At 40.2% G+C, this 24,885-nt stretch overlaps 1 protein-coding gene across 1 annotated transcript in view; it reads right to left on the bottom strand.

The window, feature by feature from the left end:
• The window catches only part of CRYBG1 (crystallin beta-gamma domain containing 1), a 137,972-nt gene that overhangs the window by 25,485 nt on the left and 87,602 nt on the right, over positions 1 to 24,885 (bottom strand). Inside the window, exons 4-9 of the mRNA XM_084827216.1 lie at positions 13,165 to 14,596; positions 12,889 to 13,056; positions 8,717 to 8,764; positions 8,500 to 8,618; positions 5,069 to 5,231; positions 2,479 to 2,615 (exon numbers count right to left, since the gene is read on the bottom strand). Coding sequence (XP_084683342.1) covers positions 2,479 to 2,615; positions 5,069 to 5,231; positions 8,500 to 8,618; positions 8,717 to 8,764; positions 12,889 to 13,056; positions 13,165 to 14,596 — 2,067 coding nt within the window. The remainder of the gene's footprint in view (positions 1 to 2,478; positions 2,616 to 5,068; positions 5,232 to 8,499; positions 8,619 to 8,716; positions 8,765 to 12,888; positions 13,057 to 13,164; positions 14,597 to 24,885) is intronic.

Genomic DNA, 24,885 nt, shown 5'->3' with positions numbered 1-24,885 from the left:
GATCAACATTATTAATGCTAAGAAGGTCTCAGCCTGGTCAGTGGCTCGATGGGAGATGGCAAGAGATAAAAAAGCCAATGGTGTCTGTCTGCCAAAAGATTAGACACTGTGGCAGAACAGATTTCTCCTCCCTGCTGCCCACACATACACCCAAGATCTGCTCTGGGGGACATCCTGAGAAAATGTGCAGGGGGTGGAGATGGGTTCCGAGATGTAGGGAAGAGGAGAAGGAGACTGGATGGAACCCAAGAAAACCCCATTTAAACTGCTCTGAGACTGCTCAAGGAAAGCAAGATATAAACAATAAAAGAAAACATTTTTATTTCCCCCAGGCTTTTATCATCTAACAATGCAATCCTATACATCTACTCAGGAGTAAGTTCCACTTGGTTCGGTGGGAGTTATGCCAGGTAAATGTGTATAGGATTGCAGCCTGAAGGATTTTTTTCCAGGTCTTTTTACCATCTGAAATAATTTCTGTTATAGAATTTTCCTGCTTTTTTCTGATATTTTTATGATTCTACTGGCGTTTTATTGGGTTATTTTAACTCCATTTTAACTTCGGGAAACCACCCTGATAATTACATATTGAAGGGCAGGGCAGTATAAAACCTGAAAGATAAATAAAGCTATTATCAGCAGTCACATGGAAATGTCGACATTTACTAAATTCACTGTGGCATATACATATACATAAGTGCCAGCCTAAGCTTCACGGGCTGTTATTATGACATGGATACAAATACTTGCCAAGGCATGTCTGCAGCTTCATTCACATCCACACCTACCATAAGCATGTTCCTCATTCCCAGAATACCCAACCACACCATGATCCACATTTATGAGTGCATCCTGAAGAATGATGAAAACTGGTTCTTTTGTTTTGCCATGGTTCACTGCAAAAGCTAATATTTTTAAATCAATGATGCACTGGGATGAACACATTTTGTCCAGTATAGGAAATGGAGAGCATAAGCAAGAACCTTAATCACTGTCTCCCTATCAAACCATTCCTATTGGTGATGTATAAACAGCTGTCAGTAGAATCTTGAATAGTATGCAGTAGAGTAGTTTATAGAAGGGTAGAATCTAATCTAAGTGCGTTCCTATCCATCCCTTGGTTGATTTAGGTTAACATACTTATATACTGTCCTTTCAAGGAGCTCAGGGTGAAATACAAAGGGTTTTCGATGTAATTAGTTCAGTGACACTTCTAAATATTTCCTGTCTACAAAAATGTAAGTAACCTGTAAAAAGTGTTTATTATTCTATTATGTAAATACCTAAAGGCAAGTGAAATAACACCTCAGTCCTTTCCAATTAATATAAATTTTTCTCCTTTGTCCTATGCAATTTTATTTTAATTCTCCTGCCTCCAGCCATATGCATTTCTGAAATGCTCACCAACTCTTGTCTTGTAAAATGTTCACAAAGCTTTGGCTAATGGGTGGTATAGAAATGTAATAAATAAAAATAAAAATAAATAAATAAATAAATAAATAAATAAAACTCCAAAGAACATCTCAGTAGTTTATCACATGTACTCAGCATCTGTATATCAGTCTAATACAATGGTGGAACATGTACTAATGATTTATTTGAAGCACTTCTGTACTCAGCAAAGTGCAATCTTTCCCAGTAATCTATCAACATTAGTACAAAATAAATTCAATACAACTAACAATATCAATTAGCTATATTCCACCAAGGATGTATTAAAAGATGACAGGAATGTTTACCAGATATGAACTAGTATATACAAAGTATATATATATTACATTTGAAACATTAAGGGTTTATCAGTGGGTTGTAGCCAATGCTGTCATTCTACTGATGGAAGCAGTTCTGTCAGTGGATAAGTGGAACCTGGAGGAGGCAATTTGCTCTCCCCCCATAACCCCTGCTCTGGACAAACTCCAGAGCAGATTTCCAGACAGCACTGAGGGCTGCAGGGAGCAGGAGAAAGGAAAAAACTCCCATCATGCTAGTGGACTTTTGCTAGCTTGCCACTGGATTTAACCCAATGAATCATACTTTAAATTATCATCATTCACTAAGGGAACAATCCTATGGCCGCTAGTCAGTGGCTAGATGGCCATAGGATATCTTGTTTTCCGGGAACCGACCTCAGAGCCCTGTGCTCCACACTTGCAAGAGGAGTGCAGAGCGGCTGAAATGGGGCATTCTGGGGCGGGAAGGGCAGAAATGCCTGTACGACACATCCTATGTGTCGTACGGCAGCCTCCTCCCCCGTTCAGCCCTCCAGTGGCTAGACCGCCGAAAGTGGCTGTCTAGCCGAAAATGCACTGGATAGGCAGTCGCCTCCGAGTTCAGAGGCGGCCACCTATCAGCATAGGATTGCGCCCTAAAAGACTGAATAAAAGCAAGTATAACTTCAGGTAGAAATCTATTTCAGAATCTAGGTATTTGACACCTACTGCAAATGCATTTTTAATCCATATATATCCATATACTTACATGCCCCAATGCACTTGGATAGAACAAGTCTTCTGCGCAGAACCAAACCGTGTTTCTTCAGTGTCATCAAAATATGAATTTACAGCACCTAATCCTTCTGGTTCTGTAAATAGGTCAATTCGGCAAATTCTATAATCCTGGCAAAATAATAAAATAAAAATGAGAAAGCATAGAAGTAACACTATTTAGAGCTCTATTATTGGCCTACTAGGCCTAATATTGTCAATCCTGACTAATAGCTGCTCCCAAGGTCCCTGATACAGTCGTATCTAACAACTTTTCCCCAACTGGAAATACAGGGAAATGGACCTGGAACCTAAAATGGAAAAATTTACATGACGATGACAATATAATCCTATCCATATCGTTATGGCTATGGTCCATTAAAAAAAAAAAAATACATGGTAACAAATAAAGGTGTAAAAGTGTTCCCAACCAGTCGTGTCCGACTCTAGGGTGTGGTGCTCATCTCCATTTCTAAGCCAAAGAGCCAGTGCTGTCCGAAGACGCATGACTGAACACCGAGGTGCACGGAACGCTGTTACCTTTCCCGCCAAGGCGGTACCTATTTATCTACTTGCAATGTCTTGCTTTCGAACTGCTAGGTTGGCAGAAGCTGGGACTGAAGATGGGAGCTCACTCCGTCACGCAGCACTCGGGTCTCGAACTGCTGTCCTGCTGACCTTCCGGTCTGCAATTCAGCATCTTAATGACTAAGCCACCGCAGCCCCTTATGGTAACAAATACACAATTGCATTCCTCTGAGTTTTAGCTATTCAACTCAAGGGTAGCTAAAAGTTGCCAAAACTGGCAGATTTCTTTAGCTACATATACTGAAATTGCTTCTCAGTGATTCTGAAGCTCATCTTGTCATAATAAGATAGCCTTTGATAGCATCCATAAGGCTGCATCATTCCAGATTCCCAATATTTTAACCTTTGAAAAGAAGGCAGAGTAAGATTAACAGCAGGCAGTACCCAAGTTGAGACTTGTGCTAATGCAAATTATGTTATGCTAGTGTAAATGACCAGTTGTTGCTGTTCAGTCGTTCAGTCATGTCCGACTCTTCGTGACCCCATGGACCATAGCACACCAGGCCTTCCTGTCCTGCACTCTCTCCCAGAGTGTGCTCAAGTCCATATTCATTGCATCGGTGATGCTATCTAGCCATCTCATCCTCTGCCGTCCCCTTCTCCTTTTGCCTTCAATCTTTCCCAGCATCAGGGTCTTTTCCAGTGACTTTTCGCATTAGGTGGCCAAAATATTTGAGCTTCAGCTTCAGTATCTATCCTTCCAAGGAGCAGTAGTGCAATGCAAATAGCTTTTGCTGGCATGACAGGTTTTCTGGCAAATGATACACATGCAGAAGCCAGCTTACACATGTGGCCCTACTTAGCTGGATTGAACTGGACCGAGTTTACCACGGATCAGTGCTGAACAAGAGTCGATTTAGTTTGGAGCTGACCTGCCAAGTCAGAATATATTTGTGAACTGGTATGGTTGCTATGTTCTGCCAACCTAGCAGTTCGAAAGCAAGAAATTGCAAGTAGATAAATAGGTACCGCTTCGGCGGGAAAGGTAACAGCGTTCTGTGCACCTCAGTGTTCAGTCATGCTGGCCACATGACCACAGAAGCGTCTTCGGACAGCGCTGGCTCTTCGGCTTAGAAATGGAGATGAGCTCCACCCCCTAGAGTTGGACACGACTGGCTGGGGACACCTTTACCTTTACCTTTTTTATGGTTGCTATAGACGTAGAGTTTATACAGTTCACATTGCACAACTCATAAGGCAGCAAATATCTCCACAAGATGAAAAGAAGTGAAGACAGAAATAATGAGTTAGATCTGTGCCCACCATCACAGCTGACATGTGTGATCCATCCTCAAGACCTTCCCACTTTTCCTCCCTGTTGCCTTTGTTTATTGTGTTAGGCATGGAACGGAACTGTGGTGCCTGTTAACCTTTACAGCAGAGTTATAGGAAACACTTAGCCATTGGTTAAATCATACTGCTGCTATGTTGAAAAACCCAGCACAACGTGGGCAGGGCCAGTCACACAGGTCCATCACACCCGACTCTCCCTTCTGATCCTGGCTGGATGGTTGCATGGGAAGGACCTATCCAACTGGCACCATCTATAAGGTGCTGGACTTTAATGTTTAAAAGCAACACCATGGGAGAAAACCATGGCTAATTGGCTCCACCACTATTGCTGAAATAGAATATAAAGGCACATATATAGTAGGAGATCCATTTTCCCTTGTCCTGGAAATTGATCATCTGTTCAAGTATCATAGGACTATGCTATTATGCATTTGACCAAGCAAAATAATACAAAAATAATTATTTGTGATGATAGTAGACAAACTACAACTTCGCAGTAGTTCCCACTTTGCAGTGGGAAACAAAACTACCACCAAAAGTATACAACATGTTTGGATAATATGGCCCACTGTTATGAATACGCAGGTCTCATTTATAACTCGGCTGCACTTAGAAATTACAATGGTGATGCAAACCCTGTGAACCAATACAGTCTACCAAGTTTGAGCTGCAGTAAGCTATAGTCTAGTCGAGTCCTTACTTGCCTTTACTACATGCCTGATTGAACCAATCACTGCAGGCTCAGGAGATTTGCATTCATCTTTGTTGTCAGATAGTTCTTCTCCCCAAAGGTTTGTGAGTTCTATTTCTCCTTCTTCCAGAGGAATTGATGGCCCTTCAAAGTTTGGCTTTTCATACAGAATCCAACTATTAAATAATGCACAAACAGAAAAGTTGAACCATTGGCATTTTCAAAATTCCAATTAGTCAAAGCACTTAGTTTCCAACTCCCAAGAAGAAGAACATTTTGAATTACGAACTGAATGGTTTCTCAGAAAGATGGTTATTGTGGCTAGCAACCACTGACTAGTTAAAGGTATTTATTTATTTATTTTTATTTATTTTATTTAAGGTAAATATAAGTTTCTATGTAAAAGTATTTTTATAAAGAGTTTGCTTGAATGTTTTTGCAACATTTTGTAGCAAAGAAAATAAGACTGAAGAAACCAAAGCACATTTCTTTAGATTCTCAGGTACTACAGAATTGGTTCAAAGATGTTTTCCCCAAAATCTCTTCTCCACATCATTCACCAAGGCTTTTGGCACCACCATGCTATGCTTAAATTAGCCAGTAGGCTGCACCAAAAAAACGGTATGAGTACACACACTCCCCACCTCCACCACATACATAGCAAAGATTCTCTTCATTAGAAACAGACTTAGCAGAAGAAAGGGAAAGCACAGTGAAATAATTTTATAAAGGGAAGCAGTTTTTATAAGTGCTTCTTTGGGAACTCTCACCAAAGGGGACTGGGCGTTATTGACCATGCAGGAAGCCACAGTCCTGCAAATTCTAGGGAAATGTCTATGTACATATGTGGCAAACAGTAATCTATTTTCATTTTTAATTTTCATGCAGCTGTAACTATTCCCATTGTTGCCTTACTTTATGATAAAGGAACATACATTATGTTATGAGCTATGGGACATTTACAGGAGGCAAGTACAAGAAGCAGCTTAGGCATACAGCAAAACTACCAGATATAACTGTATCACAGCAAGCATTTGATTCTACAGCTTAGATAGCAGAAGACTAAAGGCACTAGATAGCAATGTCTTAATTATAATAAGAATGTAAGTGCAACACAGAAAGAGACTGCATTATTAACATGCAATGAAAGACAGAATTAATCACAGGAAGGTAGCTATGTGTTCAGATACCAGAGCAGCAACTGTGAACGACTGCTCTGCTATCTAATAAAATAAATCATAATTCTTAATATATGAACAATGTATGACTACTTCTTACTGTGATACAGTTTTGAAATAATAAACTCTGGGAAAGAAGAACAAATGGTTTTTTTTTACCGTGTCACATAACTCTCATGAATCAATGTAAAAAGTCAAACCATATAATTTACTGTGAACGAGCTAACTCAGGAGATGACTAGAAGGAGGAACAGGGTGACCTACATCCTAAGTTGTCCAATATAGGAATGTGAACATGCTTCACCTGGTGCAACAGTCACTAAAGGGGAAGAATTAGCGAGAACCTGGGGCAGGTTGCTGTCAGTCAAAAGAACAGAGTCAGGATGGAGTCTTAGAAGGTAGCCATGCTGGAAATGAGGAAACAGATGTCCAAAGCTAATTCGAAACCATAGAGCCAGAATCAGGCCAGATATTAATTGCTGGAAGTACGGTGCTCTAATCAGATACAAATGGCAGGTCAAAAGAGTAGAGTCAAGACCCAAAGTTGTACCAAAATCTAGACAGCTAATAAAGACTGGTAGTCAAAGGCAGGAGATTAAGTAAAGAGAAGGTCAAAGAAGGACGGAAGGTATAGAGCGCGAAGGAATCACAGGCCGAGGAAGACTCTGTAGCAAGGAACTAGAAAGAGGCAGGAGAAAAGAAGACAGACATATTTGATTAGTGCAATAATATTGCATCTTGGATACCAGATTCTATGCAAAGCACAGCCTGATCATCTTTAGGTTTATAATAATTATGAGCATGATTCTTCCTCTTCCATGCATCAGAGGGCAACTCTGAATTCACAGAGGGAATCCCCATAAGTGATCCAATAATATGAGTCTAATGCCCCACTGGTTCCCAATAATGTCAGCTCCCCCACCTCAATCCAAATATCCAGTGGCCTGCTCCTTTCCAGGTACCTAGAGTTCAGATTACTCCTACAAAAAGCATGAGTATGTTGTGTCTGGGCTTCTGATAAGAAGCGTGCTACTGGATAACTGTATGTGAAGTTTCTACACATGTAATATGGAATGTATGCCCTATAATTATATAGTAAGGAGTAGAGCATAGCCAAGAATGTGCAATTAACATCTATCTGACTTGCAAATCTGAACAGCATAAAATTCATTTTGGTTTGTGGGTCTCATATGGGATGAATCTATCCAAAAAGATGATTAAACATAGCAGGTGAAGTAAGTTACCATAATGGAATAAAAACAAACAACCTGAAATTCCAAACTGTTGGAGGAATATTAGATGCTCAGTCACATGCTGCTATGCCACCACTCTCTAGGCACTGAACCACAGCAAGTAAGTAAAAACCAAACAAAAGAGATGTTTTCCAGACAGCTCAACTCAAAAATAGTATTTCCATATTTTCATTGTACAATAGTTACAGTGAAAACATCACATCACCTTGTGGAATGATGACAGGTTTTATAAATGAATAAAGAAATAATTTTAGATATAATTTATGGGTGGCAAAGAACTACCTTTATTGTATTTGTAACAGCCCTATATACCTGACCTTTGGTAAAAGGCTAGTTAAAAATTATAAGATAGTTACAATCATATCTTCCTGCACTGAAACCAAGCTCTTTTACTTTGGCTAACAGTTATGATTCCATGAAATCTCTAAACTTTATTAGTCTCATTCTGTATGTCTTTCACTTCAGCAGGACTTTGGTAGCGACAGGAATTCTGCCATAGAAAACAGCTTATCACTTCATAATCCAGCAATATAAATTGTTTGAAGTTTTCCATCAATGTTGCAGGAAATGTTTTAAAGAGATGCCTAGCATTCAATAACATAAATTTAGCTTTTCTGTTGGCCTTTTCAAAGCCAGAAAACAGTAACCATTTGACAGAAATAGGACAGTGAAAATTGTGGTGAAAATTTAGAAGTTACTTAAGGCCAAAGGATAAGCTATTAGAACATCAAAGTAGGAAAATGAGAAAACATGAGCAAAGTTAAGAATAAAGGTTCGACATGCATCAGATCAAGAACTGTACTTGTTAGGACAGTTCAAAACATGCCTTAAAACAAGTTCAGAGTAAACTAGTTTAATCAAGCTAGGCTAAAAAGCAGGCATGAGGCCAAACTGAGAAGTAATCACTGAAGGAGTGAATAAAGCATATTTAAACAGAATAGGAATATGCAGCAGTGTGACTGAATTTAGAACCAGGGGTAACAGCAGGGGTGGGGGTGGGACTTTATGCTTACCATCCTCGGATGATTCTAACTAAAATCACAGGCGACAGCACCCACGAAGTGCAATCCAACACATCATGAAAAACTTCAACAGTGTTTTTCGATGGATCTGGTCCATTGCAAATCACGATCTGTATTTTTTTTAAAAAAAATAAGTCACTTCAGCCTGTTTTAATCTAACAAGGAAAAATAGAAACAAATAGATATCCATTAAAGAAGATTACCTTACCTTTCCAGGTCGAGGATTAATTTTATTTGGGTTGTTTCCTGTAAATACCTATTAAAGCAGAGGGGAATAAACCATAAGACATCAAGCAAAAAATGAGGTATGTTCTATTTAATCACTTAAGAAAACATTTAAAATTCTGAAGCCTTTGTCTATTTCACATTAAAAGATATACACCGCAAAACATTTTAACAGTTGCCCTTTATGTTTTGTATTATTAAAATGGAGTCCTTTTAAGGCTATATGGTCTGCAAGTGCCCTGGCATATTTTAAGATCTTACTGACCCAGCACCACATTTCCAAATTGCCCACATAAAGCATTTAGCAACTCAGTTACACATCAACATGCTTTCAGTGCAACCATAAAACCCTATCCTTTTGCAAGCACGCTGGAATAAACACTGGGTTGCAAGGGAGGAGTGCCTGTAGAACTACACCTTTAGCCAATAAAGGCATGACAGTTGGCGATATTACTATAGCCCAGCCCTGCAAATTGCTCATCCCACCCACAGCAGGAAGAACAGCTGACCATTGTGAAGAAGGTGTAGAAGTTCTCCCCGTTGATAGGAGGAAGCATTTTGAATTTAATGACAAAGTGAGCAAAGGCAACAATTCTAAATCACCACTTAAACTGCATTTAAGGTATGCAATACAACTGTGATTACTGTTGTTTGAAGGAGATTGTTGTAAAATGGCCGCAAGGCTGATTTGTGTACTAATTGACCATTAGGGATTATCAGGGACTAAATAACCAAGTTCACAGTTTGAGGGTGACTCAGCACTGATTGTGGAAGTCCAAGTGGTGGCAGTGGCTAAGAGTGCCTTTTACCAGCTTAGGCTGGTACGCCGACTTCAACCCTACCTGGGGAAAGTGGACCTAGCCTCAGTTATGCGTGAGCTAGTCACATTCATACGAGACCATTGCAATGAGCTATATGTTGGGCTGCCTTTGACTGGTACAGAATACAGCAACCTAGGTGCTTGCTGGGGCTAGGCTGCCAGATCATATTACATTCTCTACCAGTTGTACTGGTTACTGGTGCATTTTCTGGCCCAATTAAAATGCCGTTTTTTTAAAAAAATTGGGGGCAGGTTATTTGAAGAACTGTCTATGCCTATATGAACCTGTGCATGCTCTGAGGTTAGCACCGGAGGCCCTGCTTGCTGGCCTGCCTTTAAGATCAGTTAGATTGGCAGGCACCAGACGGGGCCTTCTCAGTGGAGGCCCCTACTATGTGGAACTCCCTCCCAAGGGATTTAGTTGGCCTCTTTAGTATTGGCATTCAAAAAGGCTTTAAATTTATCTGTTTCAAGTGGCTTTTAACTGATGCAAATTTATTGGATATGCTGCTGATTTACTGATGAGATTTGTAACAATTATTTAATGTTGACTGAAGCATATTTAAAAACATTGATGGTTACTTTAAATGTCTGTGATTTTAAAACTTTTAATGATGCTATGTTTTAATTGTATGATTTATATTGCTGTACACTGTCTTGAGAGGACTTTGTTCAGAAGGAAGCCTAAAAATGCTTAAAATGAATAAATAAATATGCTTGTGCTTTGCTTTTTAATGGTTGTTTGTCATCTTTTCTGCCCTTATCCCATTTCATTTATTGCTACATTATTCATGTTAATTTAAAGTTTTGTCTCTAAAGGACATACAGGTCTATATTATAAAAACAAAACAAATAATATATAAGAAAGTCTCCAATTTCCACATGCACAAATATATAAGGAAACCTATGAATTCCAATATCTTTTATCATAATTCAGGAGTAGAATTTCTAAAAGCATAGAAGGTTGCAGTGACATTAACTAGGGATGTGCTCCTGATTTGGTTGAATCCCAAACCGAATTGGGCTGATTCAGACAGATTCAGGAGATGTCTGAAATCGAAGCAGGGTTCCTTGAAGTGGACCAAACACTCCTGAAGATATGTGATTTAGAGGGATACAGAGCCACTGACAGCATGTTTCCAAAAATGGATACATTTCTCCCCAGGATAGGGAGAGGAGAGGATATAATTTTGTGACCAGCAGCTTTAGCTTCTAACTACATTGAAAGGTTTTAGCTGGACTCTTCAATCCCTGTGCTTTGTGGGAGGGATGTTGAATATATTGTAGGACTGTTCCAGGATTCAGTGATCTTTTCTAGTTCTTTCTCCCAGGAGTAGGAATGTTAAAAGAAGTTTGATGGAGTCTGTAGGATCTAGCAACTGGGTGATTGCTTAAAAAATCCTTCTGCCTCTGCCATGGTATACTACTCATCCATCCCTATCCAATTACACTGGTGCCAATTGTGCAGAAAACAAATAAAAAGCCTTAGGGTGCAATACTATGCATGTTTAGACAGAAAAATGTCCTATGACTCCCAACATTCCCCAGCCAGCCATGTTGGCTGGAGAATGCTGGGAGCTGTAGCACTTTTTTCTGTCTAAACATGCATTGGATTACGCCTTTAAACTTTTTCATCAATCATTACTAGGGAAGTACAGGTTAAATTCATTCCATCTGTGTTTCGCAGAGTCTTGCCATCTGTTGTCTCCTCATTGCTGGAATCAGATTTTTTGTATGAGAATTTTGTTCATTTGCAAATGTGCACTTGCAAATGAACAAAATTGTGCAAATTCCCCCAAAAAGTTAAAAAATGGGGTTTGCAAATCCACAGGTCTTGGGAAAAGCCAGTTTGCTGTGGAATCCACAAGTCAGATGCATAGAAATCTGAAGTCCTTTAAAACCTTTGCAGATTTCTCCAACATCCCTAATCATAACTGCTGGCCCTGCATCTGTCTTTGAAAGTTTGCAAGCTTCTTGGCTATGGATACTTCTATGCCATAAGCCATTTTCATACGAATTACTAAAAAGACATGGAGAAGAAGCAAATTACTTAACCCACCCCCAAACAGTTGAATGCACAAAATATGCTGCACCTATCCTTCTGAAAAGTTAGGTGCATACCCCTAATATTAACATACAACATGAAAAGCCTCAAAGAAGAGACCCATTAGATTCTCCCAATATTCACCTCAAATTATTATTTATTATTTATACCCTACAGGGCAAACCTTTCCAAAAAGCTAGAGTCACTAGCTTTAAAGAAAGCTAGTGACTCTAGCTTTTTGGAAAGATTTGCCCTGAAAATCAGGACCCCAGTTTCATGTAATCAGTGACTGAAGCCTGTTTTAATGTGTCTATTATAGAAAACCAGAATTCTTTACTGAAACTATTACTACTGTATTTTATTTATGTAATTATATTTAAATCACTATTCTGAACAGCTCCAGGCCAAAGACATTCTTACAGCAATTTTAGAAGATTTGGGGGCATTAGGTGTGCTGATTCAGCACAATCAACTCCCATAAACCACGTGTCTGTGCTGAACAACCGGCAGACTTGAGGCTTAGTGGGACGGTACAGTCCAAACAAGGAATTGACATAAACAGCAGCACAACTTGCTATGCTTTTTTTGTTACTGTTTCCTGCCTTAGTGCTCATTCGACACAATTAGGAGTGTCTGGATACCGCCTTAAAGTTCTTAGACTATTTTCACTCAAGATTGTTATGGCCATTTGGTTAGAGAACTAATCAAAGATAAAGAAGCTTGTCACTCTGTAGTGTAACACTTCAGTGAGATTTCATTTTATTGGAATTACAAGGGAAGCACCAATGGAGGAAACCAATATAAACGTTCAAAAGCGTGTTAGAGTGAATACTCTGAGATATGCAATCAGAACATAAGGTTGTATCCAATGGTGATAATCCACTAGTGCAAAACCTCCACCACAGGCCTAGGGAACTGGCTTGGGAGTGGTGGGGCCTCATGATCCCCACCCAGCAGGATAGGTGGCGTCTGGGGGCTTGGAAGGTCCCTGACACCAGCACACCAAGGATCTTCAGCCAGGAATCCAACTTTGTTACATGCTGGCTTTCTCAGTCCATACACAGCAAAGCCACCTGTTGCTTGCTGCACACCTGATACTTGTTGCACACCAGCAAAGCCGCCCAACTGAGATGCAGAATGGAGGAGCAATCCTTCACCCTCCACCTCAGTCTGGCCGGCTTTGACCACCCCACGCCTTCCCCCGATGTTGGTCACAAGGCAGGCAAAGGATATCAAACCAAAAATCAGTTCAGTATTCTAATTATGCAAAAACATACTGCATTAAACTCACCTCAACATCTAAGAAACTATTTGCTTCATGTTGTCCAGGTTTCAACCAGCTTGAAAAACTGGTGTCAAGGTTTCCAAAGTTTGGCATCTGTAAAATTCTCTCTTTTTTTGCATCATCAGTTTGTAAATATTTCTCCATATAGTTTGGAGCTTTGAAACCTGAAAGAGACTGAACAGCACAAAAAATATAAAAATGAAAGGCTGCTTGCTGGTAAAATATAGTATAGCAAATATACAGTACGATTTTCATGCCGTTCTGTGATGCTTGTTCTATTACCTCTGATTTCTGAGCAATATCAAATATTAGAGGAGGTGGTCCTGAGGCATCCACAGTCCTCTCAGATGCAAAAGACGTTGTGACGGTATTTATAGAAGTTGCAGATGGCATGAAAACATTTTCTTTAGTTGCAGGTGTCAGGAGGCTTGAGAAGATGGAACTGTTTTCAATTCGAGATCTCTTAACGTCACCATCTGTACTATCCTTGCTCTCTTCCCCACTTGTTTCCTGCTTAAGTATAGGATATGCTCTGTTGGATAATTTTAGTGACTGGAGAATGATGCTGTTTTCAGTAGAGGCACGCTTGGGTCTGACTTTAGCCTCCGTTTCTAGGCTTTGCAATTTTAGCTGTAGAGATGGGGCTAAATCTTGTGGTTTGTCTCTCTTTATTCCCAACCCAACTGTAAAAATATTGGGGTCAAATATTTTCTCTAAATTGTCTTCATGAATTGGAGGCATAGCAAAATGAGGTGCTGGAGATTTTGGAAGTTTGGGCTTTTTCTTTTTCTGAGGTATGCAAACAGAGCTGTCTAGATTCTTAAGTGTTTCAGTAAACTTTGCCATGTCTGAAGGGGAATCACAGATATGATCATTGTTACCAGCTTTAGGAACATTACAGCTACTGCTTGAACTTTCCTGTCCACTGATATGTTGTTCAAATATCTGTATGTCTTCCAAAATAGTATTTGTCATCCCTTTGTCTTCATTTTCAGTCTCACAAGTCATATTCTGCTCTAATTCTGATTTTCTGGGCACTTGATTAGATTGAATGAGACATTTATCATCTGTATTTGGGGAACAGATTTCTATGTTCAAGGAATATTTCTCCCCACTTTCAGGAGATGTAGATATGGCACTTATACTCCTGTTACTGTTTTGGGAAGTTTCAGTTTCTTCACTCAGTTGTATGGCAGCAGTTTTAGGCTGCAGATTATCCTTGGCTAATTCTGCATCCGTTTTTTTAGAAGTGAAAACATTCATTTGATCATCATCTACGTTACCATTTTGATAAAGCTGAGATCCAGCTACTTTTCCAACTTCCTCATTGGTTATAATGCTTGACTGGACCCTTCCCTCTGACTTGATTTTTATATCTGAAGAGGCTTCTTTCATCTTTGTGCCATTCTGCAATGCTTTCTGGCGGTTGCTTGCCTTATTTGTTATTCTGTTAGTCTGTTCACTTTCAGTGTGCTGTTTCCCAAACTTCAGCTTTGCTCTGCCAACAAATGTATTTGATACAGGACCTTTTTTTGATGTAGAGACCTCAGCAGAATGATTTGGATTAGTATGTTTGTTTTCAAACATAGATATTTTATTGGCAATACTGAAGTTAATTTTAACCGTTTTGTCCATGAAATCTTGCTCATTTTCTACATCTTGTAAGATTTTGGAAGCTTTAAGATTTAATTCAACGTTCTTTGGTTTAGCTGGACTGTAAAAACAAAGTAATTAAATAATTATGATGCAATCTATGTCAACAACTTTTATTTACAACAATATTTTATTTTCATCACACAATGCAATCCTACACATGTCTACTCAACTGAAGGCTGCACTAAATACACACTATGTGGATTAAGCTCTACTGAATACAGTGAGCTTTACTTCCAAGTAAACATCTATAGCAGGGGTGCAAAAAGTGCAGCCCATGCACTGCAGGCACTCAAGCCCATAGGAAAAAAAGAAAGAAATGCTCTACTCTAGGTATGGGATCTCTCATTCCTGCCATAGAAGCCTCATTCCTAGAACATCCCCAGAACATCTTCAGTAGTATTTGAAGGCTCCTGTTGGCTTCATAGGATGCTCTAGGAAAAGGGCTTCTCTGGCAGGAACCACAGAGCTTGTTCCTAGAGTGTTTTCCTGTTTTTTTTTCTTTAAAAGATCCAGGTGACAGTGGGATGTCAAGATCATTCAGGAACAGAGTGGATTAGAAGTGAAAGAAGTACTAGGAGCTACATTTTTGTGGATGGCTGGGTGGTTTGAGAACGGAGGTTTCGGGGAAGTGTGTTGGTTTTATCTGACCAAAACAGGTGAGAGTGAGTGGGCTGTCTGAGTGGGCTGTGTGGGTTTTATGTTGTATGTGTGTTGTATGTGAATGTGTGTGTGCATGTGTGCACAAACACATATGGGGCCTCCAGCCCCCAACAGACACCCAATACAGCCCTTGGGGCCAAAAAGGTTGTGCACCCCAATATTTAGAGCTGTGTTTCATGTCCCATTGACCTCCATGAGACTTACTCCCAACTAAGTGTGTCGTCGCAGCCTTAATTGCAGTCTTAATTATTTTCTAAAATCAATTAAAGATACAACATTCTAGCAATCTTCTTATAACGGAACATCACTCAAGCCACGTGAGTGCTATTTTTGATAGAAAAGCAGGATACAAAATAAATAAATAAATAAATAATAGTTTACCTAAGTCAGCACAAAAGAACCCAATGAATTTTACAATGTTTCATAATGACTGCAGTCTTAGGCAAATGTATTTGGAATAAGTTTCATTGAAATAAAATAAAAGTAAGTATGGTGAGGACTGTAACAGTTTTTTGAAAGAATAGCATTAGAGAAGACAACTGAAAAGAGAAATCTTATTTTTTGTAGGCCAGGTGTATTAGCTGTGTAGCACAATGTGGGCTTCATATAAGTGCGCTAATTTTATTCTTTCCTTTCAACCTTGTGTCATATGTTTTAATTTAAAGTTATTTCTTTCATTCTACTTTCTTAACATATCAATCAAGACTTGTAATCATTACTTACTGTCATATACCCTTACATTTTCTCTTATAGGAAACCACAAATTACAAATATCCTTTTCATCTTGCAGACTTGTTTGGCAAGTTGCAGCAGTGTTTTCTGTCAGAGAGAATAATAAGCTGTTCCCTTCTGAAAACAGAAGCTTCATCATGGATGTCTTGCAGTTTGACAGGTTTAAATTCTTCATTGTTGTAAATCCTTAAATAAGGCAGCAACTCTGACACCTTCTATATGGTCCTCACAATGCAACTGTATCACTGACTGATATTCCATAATTTGCTGCTTCATTTCAAAACCATTCAAACTACCAGGAAAGTGTATGTAACAGACTTCTAAAACCCTTCAGAAATCTGTATTCTGAAAGTCTTGTCTAGGACTGAAAGATGCACTGACTACTCTGTATGGGAGCACCAATCTAATTCCAAGGCTGCTGAGACTCACAGTTCCACTGCCACACAGCCATTTACTGAATTGGACTGGGATGATAGCAATGAAACACACAAGTGCCAGTATGGAGTAGTGGTGAGAATGTGGGACTAGGACCACTGAGGCTCAGGTTCAGATCCCCATTCAACCATGAAGTCACTGGGTGATTTGGGATAGTCATTCCTCCTCAGCCTAAAATACCTCACAGGTTTGTTGTGAGGATAAAACTGGTGGAGAACCATGTATGCCACCAAGAGTTCTTTGGAGGAAATATAAGGTATAAATGTAATGAATAAAATAAATATTGTCCCAGCTCTGTATCACATCTTAGTCACTTAATGACCCTCTGATGTGGTCTTACACGGCCAGAGTTCCAAGTTACTGACCCTTTGATATCATAATCCCCTATAATTAGTAGACTGGGGATTATGATCTCAAAGGAAGCAACCAAACAGAAAAATCAAGTGTGTGTTAGACATAAAGTCACCTGCTATTCTGCTGCTTGTCCTTAGCTAGTGTTGCTTCTATGAGCTGGTATGGATATAATACTGGGAATCTTTTAACCATGGTTACAAAATAGAGATGGTGCACAGATCATGTACTTCCTCCCCACAACCCTTCCACTTTTGCTTGCTAATTTTTCCAGTCCTTTACTGTGGTTAATTGTTACACAGGCATAGCAGTGGTTAATGCTAACCAGGTTCTGTCTTAACGGGAATTAGCTAATCTGCTTCAAACAAGAAGTTCAAATCTTAGTGAAGAGGGAACCCTAGTTAGCACCAATCATACCTGATGTCAATACTGCCACAGTGGAAAACGAGTGACACAATGCAGCAAGTCCTGGCAGTCTCCCACACCAGACCTGACTTCTTATACTTGCCATACTAAACTCCAGAAACAATCATTCCCTGATTTGTGAGGTTTCTCTTTAATGGTTACATAACTGAGTGTTTGAGGATAGTCTATGGCAAAATCTGTGACTCAAATGCTTTAAAGAACTATGAGGTTATTTCACAGTTAAAACCACAGAGCCTTTTAATTTGTGAACACTGTAAGTGAGATATACCAAGAGATAATATATTAAAATACTGACCATAAAAGAAGGCCCAAGTTCTGACTTGTGGTTTCAGTTTTGTCTGACTGCAGTGTAAAAATTATCTCTAACAATCAACCTTATGTGGCCGGCAACTTATATTCTGACCTGCTGTAACTAATCATGCTCAGCTCATTCTTGGCCAAGATTCTACCATCTAGGGCAGAATTTTTCAGGACCTAGGAGTAAAGCAATGACAGGATTAAAGAAGAGTCCAAAGAGGACAAAAATGTGTTTTGAATGAGGGAATATGGCTGTTTCCATGCTTCTTTCTACCAGGTTTTCAGTATAAAGGAGCTTAGAGAACACTGGACTTGTTGAGCAAAGTGGATTTTACAAAAGGATAACTGAGAAAAAAAATCACCATGTATGACGTTAAAGACAAACACCACTCTAAATAAGAGAATTAGCTGCATGAGAAAGTCAAAGAACACATGAGGTAGTACAGAAGTACATATCTTTTTAAAGACTGATAATCATTAAAAAGGGGGCCAGGATCAAGAATTAATTCCCTTCAGTTATTATTATTATTATTATTTAATTTATTAATCGCCCATCTGGCTGGTCACCCAGCCACTCTGGGTGATGTACAACATACAATAAAACAATAAAATTCTACAATAAAAACATTTTCTAAAATACCCTAACCCACCCCAAATGCCTGCCTGAACAGCCACGTTTTTAATGCACGACGGAAGCTCATTAAAGAGGGGGCATGACGGAGTTCCCTTTAAGAAACATTTAAACATATATGCAACTTGTGCAGGGGTCTACAATTCTGATCACCATGCCAAGTATTCCACTGCCCTCTGACAAACCCTAGCCTACTTCCTGATGTTGGAGATAGAGAGGGGCAGGGGGAATACAGTCGTGCTGTATTTCTGAGGCTCTCCAAGTACATAAGAAATTCAACACAACAAGGATACTCTAGAGCTTGAAGCAGAAGAGGAGAGATCATCACTAGCAATTGTGCTGAAATTCAGAAGCACTCAGAAGGCCTTGTGGGTTTCTACAGACTGTTTCTCTGGATCAGAACTTCTGTATCAAACCTTCCATAGATATGAAATACTAAATAAATGAGTGTGTAAGTAGTCTTATTTTTCCTGCTTTCATTGCTTTCAGCTGCTCTTTTGTTTCTTGGATAGAAACATATGGGTAGATCCATGCATTTAAGCATAAAAAGGTGTCCCCAACCAGTCGTGTCCGACTCTAGGGTGCGGTGCTCATCCCCGTTTCTAAGCCGAAGAGCCAGCGCTGTCCGAAGACGCTTCTGTGGTCATGTGGCCAGCGTGACTGAACACCGAGGTGCACGGAACGCTGTTACCTTTCCCGCCGAGGCGGTACCTATTTATCTACTTGTAATTTCTTGCTTTCGAACTGCTAGGTTGGCAGGAATTTATTTAAGCATACCGCTCCCCTAATCATGCCACATCATACAAGACACTTTGGAAATTGTGGATGTCACCTTAAGATGCAGACTCGGGAGCTGTTCAGATGTGGGGGGAGAAGAAAGTCCTACTTCTGTGGCATGCCATCTTCTCACCATTAACAGTTCACAGTCCTGCCTGACCTAAGCTTTTGTAGACACTTTACCTATTTAACAGGGTGAATATTCATGGGTACTCAAGGACACTACAGCAGCTGAGCCAGCAGAACAGGAGGACCTAATTTTTCTAATTACTAGACTTCTCTAACATCACATAGCTCAGCCTAGGCTCTGAGCATGAGGAGCCCCAGTGATAAATTGTCAGTGAGTTAAACAACTGTGCCAGTGTAGCCACATGGCAAGAAAGCCACGGCGAGGAACTCTTCCCTCCCTACTCTGTACTCACAGTAAGTAACCGTAAATAAATATCTATAATTAATTTCCCCAACTTCTCCTAGTAAACAACTAAGTTTTCCATGGAAAACACACCCAAATAAAAAACTAGTTATGAAGGCAGAAAGCCAGCAGGGGGGTGGGGGCTATCCAGTGTATTGCACTGAACGTCACATGTATGACTATCTACCTGCTGGATGGAAGTCATGGGTGTGTGCTTGGTATAATGAGCTCCTGGCTCTCAGGGAACAAGTTCATTCCCTTGAGGCCAAGGTTGCTGATCTGGAGAAGCTAAAAGAGGCAGAGAGGTTGGTGGATGAGACCTTCAGGGACCCATTAGCTCTGTCCCACTCCCAGGGTGATAGCTCCTCTGCTGTCATGGAGAATGCAGGTCTCGGGGAAGGAGGGCGTCATTCTGAGGAAGAGGGAAATGATCCCTTAAAAGGAACCCATTCCTCAGAAAGCAAACAAATATCCTCTCACACTGAGGATATGCCTCCAAGGGGAGGGGGGCTTGTGGTAGTGGAAGTTTTGATCATTAGACACAGACAGCTGGGTTTGTGATGAGCGTGTAGACCACATGGTGAATTGCCTGGTGCGAAGGTTGCGGATATCACGTGCCATGTAGATAGCCTAGTAGATAGTGCTGGGATGGAATCAATGGTCGTGGTCTATGTTGGTACCCACAATGTGGGGAAATGTAGTTGTTAAGTCCTAGAAGCCAAATTTAGGTTGCTACAAGGTGGCTTTCTCTGAAATGCAACCTGTTGCACACACAGAGCCAGCTAGACAGGCGAATCTGAGGAGTCTCAATGCATGGATGAGAGGGTGGTGAAGGGAGGAGGGATTCAGATTTGTTAGGCACTAGGGAATGTTTTGGGATAAGCTGGGCCTGTACAAGAGGGATGGCTTGAACCAAAATGGAACCAGACTGCTGGTGCTTAACATAAAAAGGTTGGCAGATCAGCTTTTAAACTAAACCCTAGGGGAAAGCCAACAGGAGCTGGGAAGCATCTGGTTCGGGTTAAAGCATCCCCAAAGGGATGAGGATGAAAATGTTCTTGGTTGCCCAAATATAGAAGGGTAGGAAATAGGCCAAGAGTACATTGCAGAACATAATAGCCAATCAAACGGGCCAGTGTCCCATACAAAAGATGCACATGCCAGAGGCATCTGGGGAGGTATCAGTGGTTTTATGCAAATGCTAGAAGCCTCCAAGAATTGGAGTAAATAGTGGGGTCCCACAGGGATCTGTACTAGGACCAATGCTTTTCAACCTGTTCATAAATGATCTGGAATTAGGAGTGAGCAGTGAAGTGGCCAAGTTTGCGGATAACACCCATTTATTTAGGGTGGTTAAAACAAAAAGGGATTGTGAAGAGCTCCAAAAGGATCTCTCCAAACTGGGAGAATGGGCAGCTAAATGGCAAAGGCAGTTCAATGTAAGCAAGTGTAAAGTGATGCACGTTGGGGCAAAAAATCCCAACTTCAAGTATAGTGTGATGGGACCTGAGCTAGCAGTGACAGACCATGAAAGAGATCTTTGGGTTGTGGTGGACAGCTCAATGAAGTTGTCACCCCAGTGTGCGGCCGCTGTAAAAAAGGCAAACTCCATGTTAGGCATAATTAGAAAAGGAATTGAGAATAAAACTGCCAATACACTACTACCCCTATACAAATCTATGATGCAACCACACTCAGAATACTATGTCCAGTTCTGATCACCACACCTAAAAAAAGATATTGTAGAGCTGGACAAAGTGCAGAAAAGAGCAACTAAAATGATCAAAGGGCTGGAGCATCTCCCCTATGAGAGAAGGTTAAAACAGCTGGGATTGGTTAGCTTGGAAAAAAGGAGGGTAACGGGAGACATGATAAAGGTCTACAAAATTATGCATGGTGTGGAGAATGTGGACAGGGATACATGTTTCTCCCTCTCTCAAAATACTTGAACCCAGGGTAATCCTATGAAGCTGATTGGTGGGAGATTCTGGACAGATAAACGGAAGTACTTCTTCACACAGTGCATAGTTAAACTATGGAATTTGCTACCACAGGATGTAGTGATGGCCACTAATTTGGATGGCTTTAAAAGGGGGTTGGACAAATTCCTTGAGGAAAAGGCTATCAATGCCTACTCGTCCTGATGGCTATGTGCTACCTCCAGTACCAGAGGCAGTGAACCTATGTACACCAGTTGCTGGGGAATATGGACGAGAGGGCGCAGTTGCACTTGTGTCCTGCTTGTGGATTTCCCATGGGCAGCTGGTTGGCCACTGTGTGAACAAAATGCTGGACAAGATCGACCCTTGGTCGGATCCAGCATGGCTCTTATGTTCATAGGGAGAACACAAGGGCTGCAGCCTTCATTTACCGTGGGGTTGTTGTTATTTTATCTCTTTAATGGCGGGGGGGGGGGATGTTTCAGCAGATCGACATGATCTGTGCCTGAACTTGACCGTTTATTCAAATCTGAACCAGGGTTTCCATGATAATTGTCAAAGAGTAGAAGTATCAAAGCAGTGCTGAAAATGCCTAAGTAGAACAGAGTTGGATACAGACTTAAGTGTAGAACTTTTCACTCACATTCATATGTTAGTAAGACTGAATATCACATATATCCAAGCACAGAGAAGTGGTAGGATTAAAACAATATGTTCATTTAGTAGTCCAGGGCTAGGGAAAGATAATCCACATTTTTTAGGACTTGAAACTGCTTTAAGAGAGATATCGCTTCCCAGGTTATAGTACCCATTTCTTTCACAGCCTGGCCACCGCTGGCTAAATCCCACAGGATTTCTTTTGGTGGGGGGATGGTTACAAAAAAATACAAAAGTCTGCCAAACCTGTTTACCAGAACATGGAATGACTACACATACCATCAGCAGAAATCCATCAATCTACCATCAACTCCATTTCCCTCCAGTTATTTATAAATGAAGACTGATGAAGATGGAACAAAAATGAGGACAAAGCCAAATGTTCCCACTGACATCAGAATAACAACATTGCCTGAATTTACCTAGCTTGGTTTAAAGTAGATTGAAGACAAATCTCAAAGAATGCATGGAAGTAAACCAGAATGTGAATAACAGAAATGTCTATTGTGTTCAAGGAAACCAATAATATTGTATTTTTCTTCCTTGCATAAGAATAAGGAAATATTGCAGTGTACAAAAATCAATTTATGGATAAAGTTAATGGGGAAATGAAGGGGTCCATGATACTTATAAAATATTCTTGTAAAATCTTAAGTAAACATTTTACTATTAGTCTGATTTGAGAATTGTAGTCTGTGGGTTGAATCTAACAGTATCATTTTGCTGATGGAAGCAGTTCCATAAGCAGAACCTAGAAGGAAACAATTCCCTCGCTCCCCGCCCTTGCAGCCCACCGTGAGCCTTCAAAGTCTGCTCTGGAGAGCTGGGAAACCCTCCACAGCAGATTTTCAGGCAACCTCGAAGGCTGCAGAGGGGAGAAGGAACTGTGCATTGAGGGGGGGGGCAGGGAGAAAGTCCCATCATACTAGTGAACTTCTGCTAGTGTGACAACAGATTTAATCCTAGGTTCCTACTTCCCTTTCAAGAATCTAGAATGGGATGGAAAACTCAAGTTATATTATTTAAGAATTAAGAGAGAGAGAAAATCTGTACCTTCCCAAAAGACCAACCCATTCCCTTGACAGATGTTGAAGCTAAGTTCCTCATTCTTTTAAAAATGGTTCAAAGGAAAATCCTAGTAACTCTTGAATGATTTATGGCTCCCATAACACAACACAACATTCAATGCCTACAGTTATCATTCATAGTCTCCACTGGAAACTATGCTAACAGATGTGTCGGGACAGGAAAAGCAATATAAAATCAAGTGCAGATATTAGTGCTTTACTAAATTTAAATATCATGGATAATGACACTAACACCATACTACTAAGCATATTTACATGGAAGTACATCCCACTGATTTCAATGGAATTTACTTCAAAGTAGGGCTGCAGTCTTACAGCCCAATCCTAATAATGCTTACTCAGAAGTGCTGTTGATTTAATGGGATTTACACGCAAGTATGTATGTTTATAATTGTTAATGTGCAGCACAACCCTATGCATATTCACTTAGAAGTAAAGCCCACTACGTTCAAAGAGGCTTACTCCCAGGTAAGTGTGGATAGGATTTCAGTTACTTAGTGCAATCTTCTACATGTTTACTTAGAAGTACCACAGTGTTTAATGAGGCTTATATTCCAGTTAGAGGCTTGGATCCAGATTTTTCTCCCAGGGGACACAACCTTTGTCAATTCTCTTTTCCTTTTCCAGCCCTTTGTTTCCTTGGAAAATCTGGTCTGGAGGGTTGCACAGAGAGGGAGAAATTAGTGAAAATTGCCTCTTCCACCAGTGGGATCCTCAACTGGATCAAAACAGTTCAATGGATAGAAGGACCCCTTCTGTTCACAGAAGGGTAAGTTAGGATTCAATCAAATATATTTTGGATTTAAGCCTTCATATATTAAATTAAGGTTGCAGTCCTAATCACACTTACTAGGAAGTGTTCTGCTGAACTTACTGTGATGTACTTCTGTGTAAACATGTTTAGGACCAGGCAGTGAGTAAATCAGATATATGTAAACCAACTTATCACCTTCCCAGTTTCAGAGAACTAATGGAAAAGTTAATTAACAACAGTTTACAGTTCAAGGAATTAACGTGATTTTCATTTCCTTGTATCATGCACAGAAGTCACAGTTTTTATGGTTCTATATAACACATGACCATATTAGAACTTCTGGAAGAAGGTTACACTTAGATGTCTAACCTGGTGAATGTGTCATCTCCTTGAGAACATAATGTAATTTCCACCTATATTTATAAAATGTTTGCAAGATCAATTGTTTAACCCTCTGCCAACAGGTGGGGTCAAATGCATACTGAAAACTTTTGCGTCAGCCTTCTACAACTTCATGCCCCTGGTAGTCCTCAACTATGCTGATTCCACATTGGCATGTGGTGTTTCAGGGGGCCTTCTCAATGTAGTGAAAAAATAATGCTTTTGTTCCTACTCTTGTTTGAATGACTGAGACATAAGTTGCTAGGGGGTCAAAGTGACCCTGCCAAACACTGTTTTACTGTGCAATCCTATGCACGTCTCCTCGGAAGTAAGCCCCATTATCTTCAATGGGACTTGCTCCCAGATAAGTGTGTATAGGATTGCAGCTTAAGGATGCAAGGCCATGTGGGGAGTTATAGGTGTTCTTTCTGTCTAAACATGCACAGAATTTCACCCTAAAGGTACATTCTATACATGTTTAGACAGAAAAAAGTCCTACAACTCCCAGCATTCCTCAGCCAGGCATGCTGGCTGGGGAATGCTGGGACTTGTAGGACTTTATTCTGTCCAAACATGCATAGGATTGCACCCTAAATGTATTAGTTACTCATCATGTCTACAGATGGTTAGTTCAGAACCATTTGTTTCCATTTCTTGTGAGAAATGAGCATAGAGGATGAAAAACGCACACAATATTTTGACTATTCTCATAATAGTGAAATTACTCACTTTCCTTAACATCGCTACAAACAGTACTGGGGGTCAGTAGTACTCCCACATATTTACAAAGTCCCTTTACAAACCTG

Source organism: Heloderma suspectum, chromosome 1 (assembly GCF_057233095.1).
Source record: "Heloderma suspectum isolate Gila_16-S chromosome 1, 16-S_ref, whole genome shotgun sequence".
NCBI classification, from domain to species: domain Eukaryota; kingdom Metazoa; phylum Chordata; class Lepidosauria; order Squamata; family Helodermatidae; genus Heloderma; species Heloderma suspectum.
The sequence above is the reverse complement of the archived record's forward strand: the minus strand, read 5'-3'. Positions and strand labels throughout refer to the sequence as shown.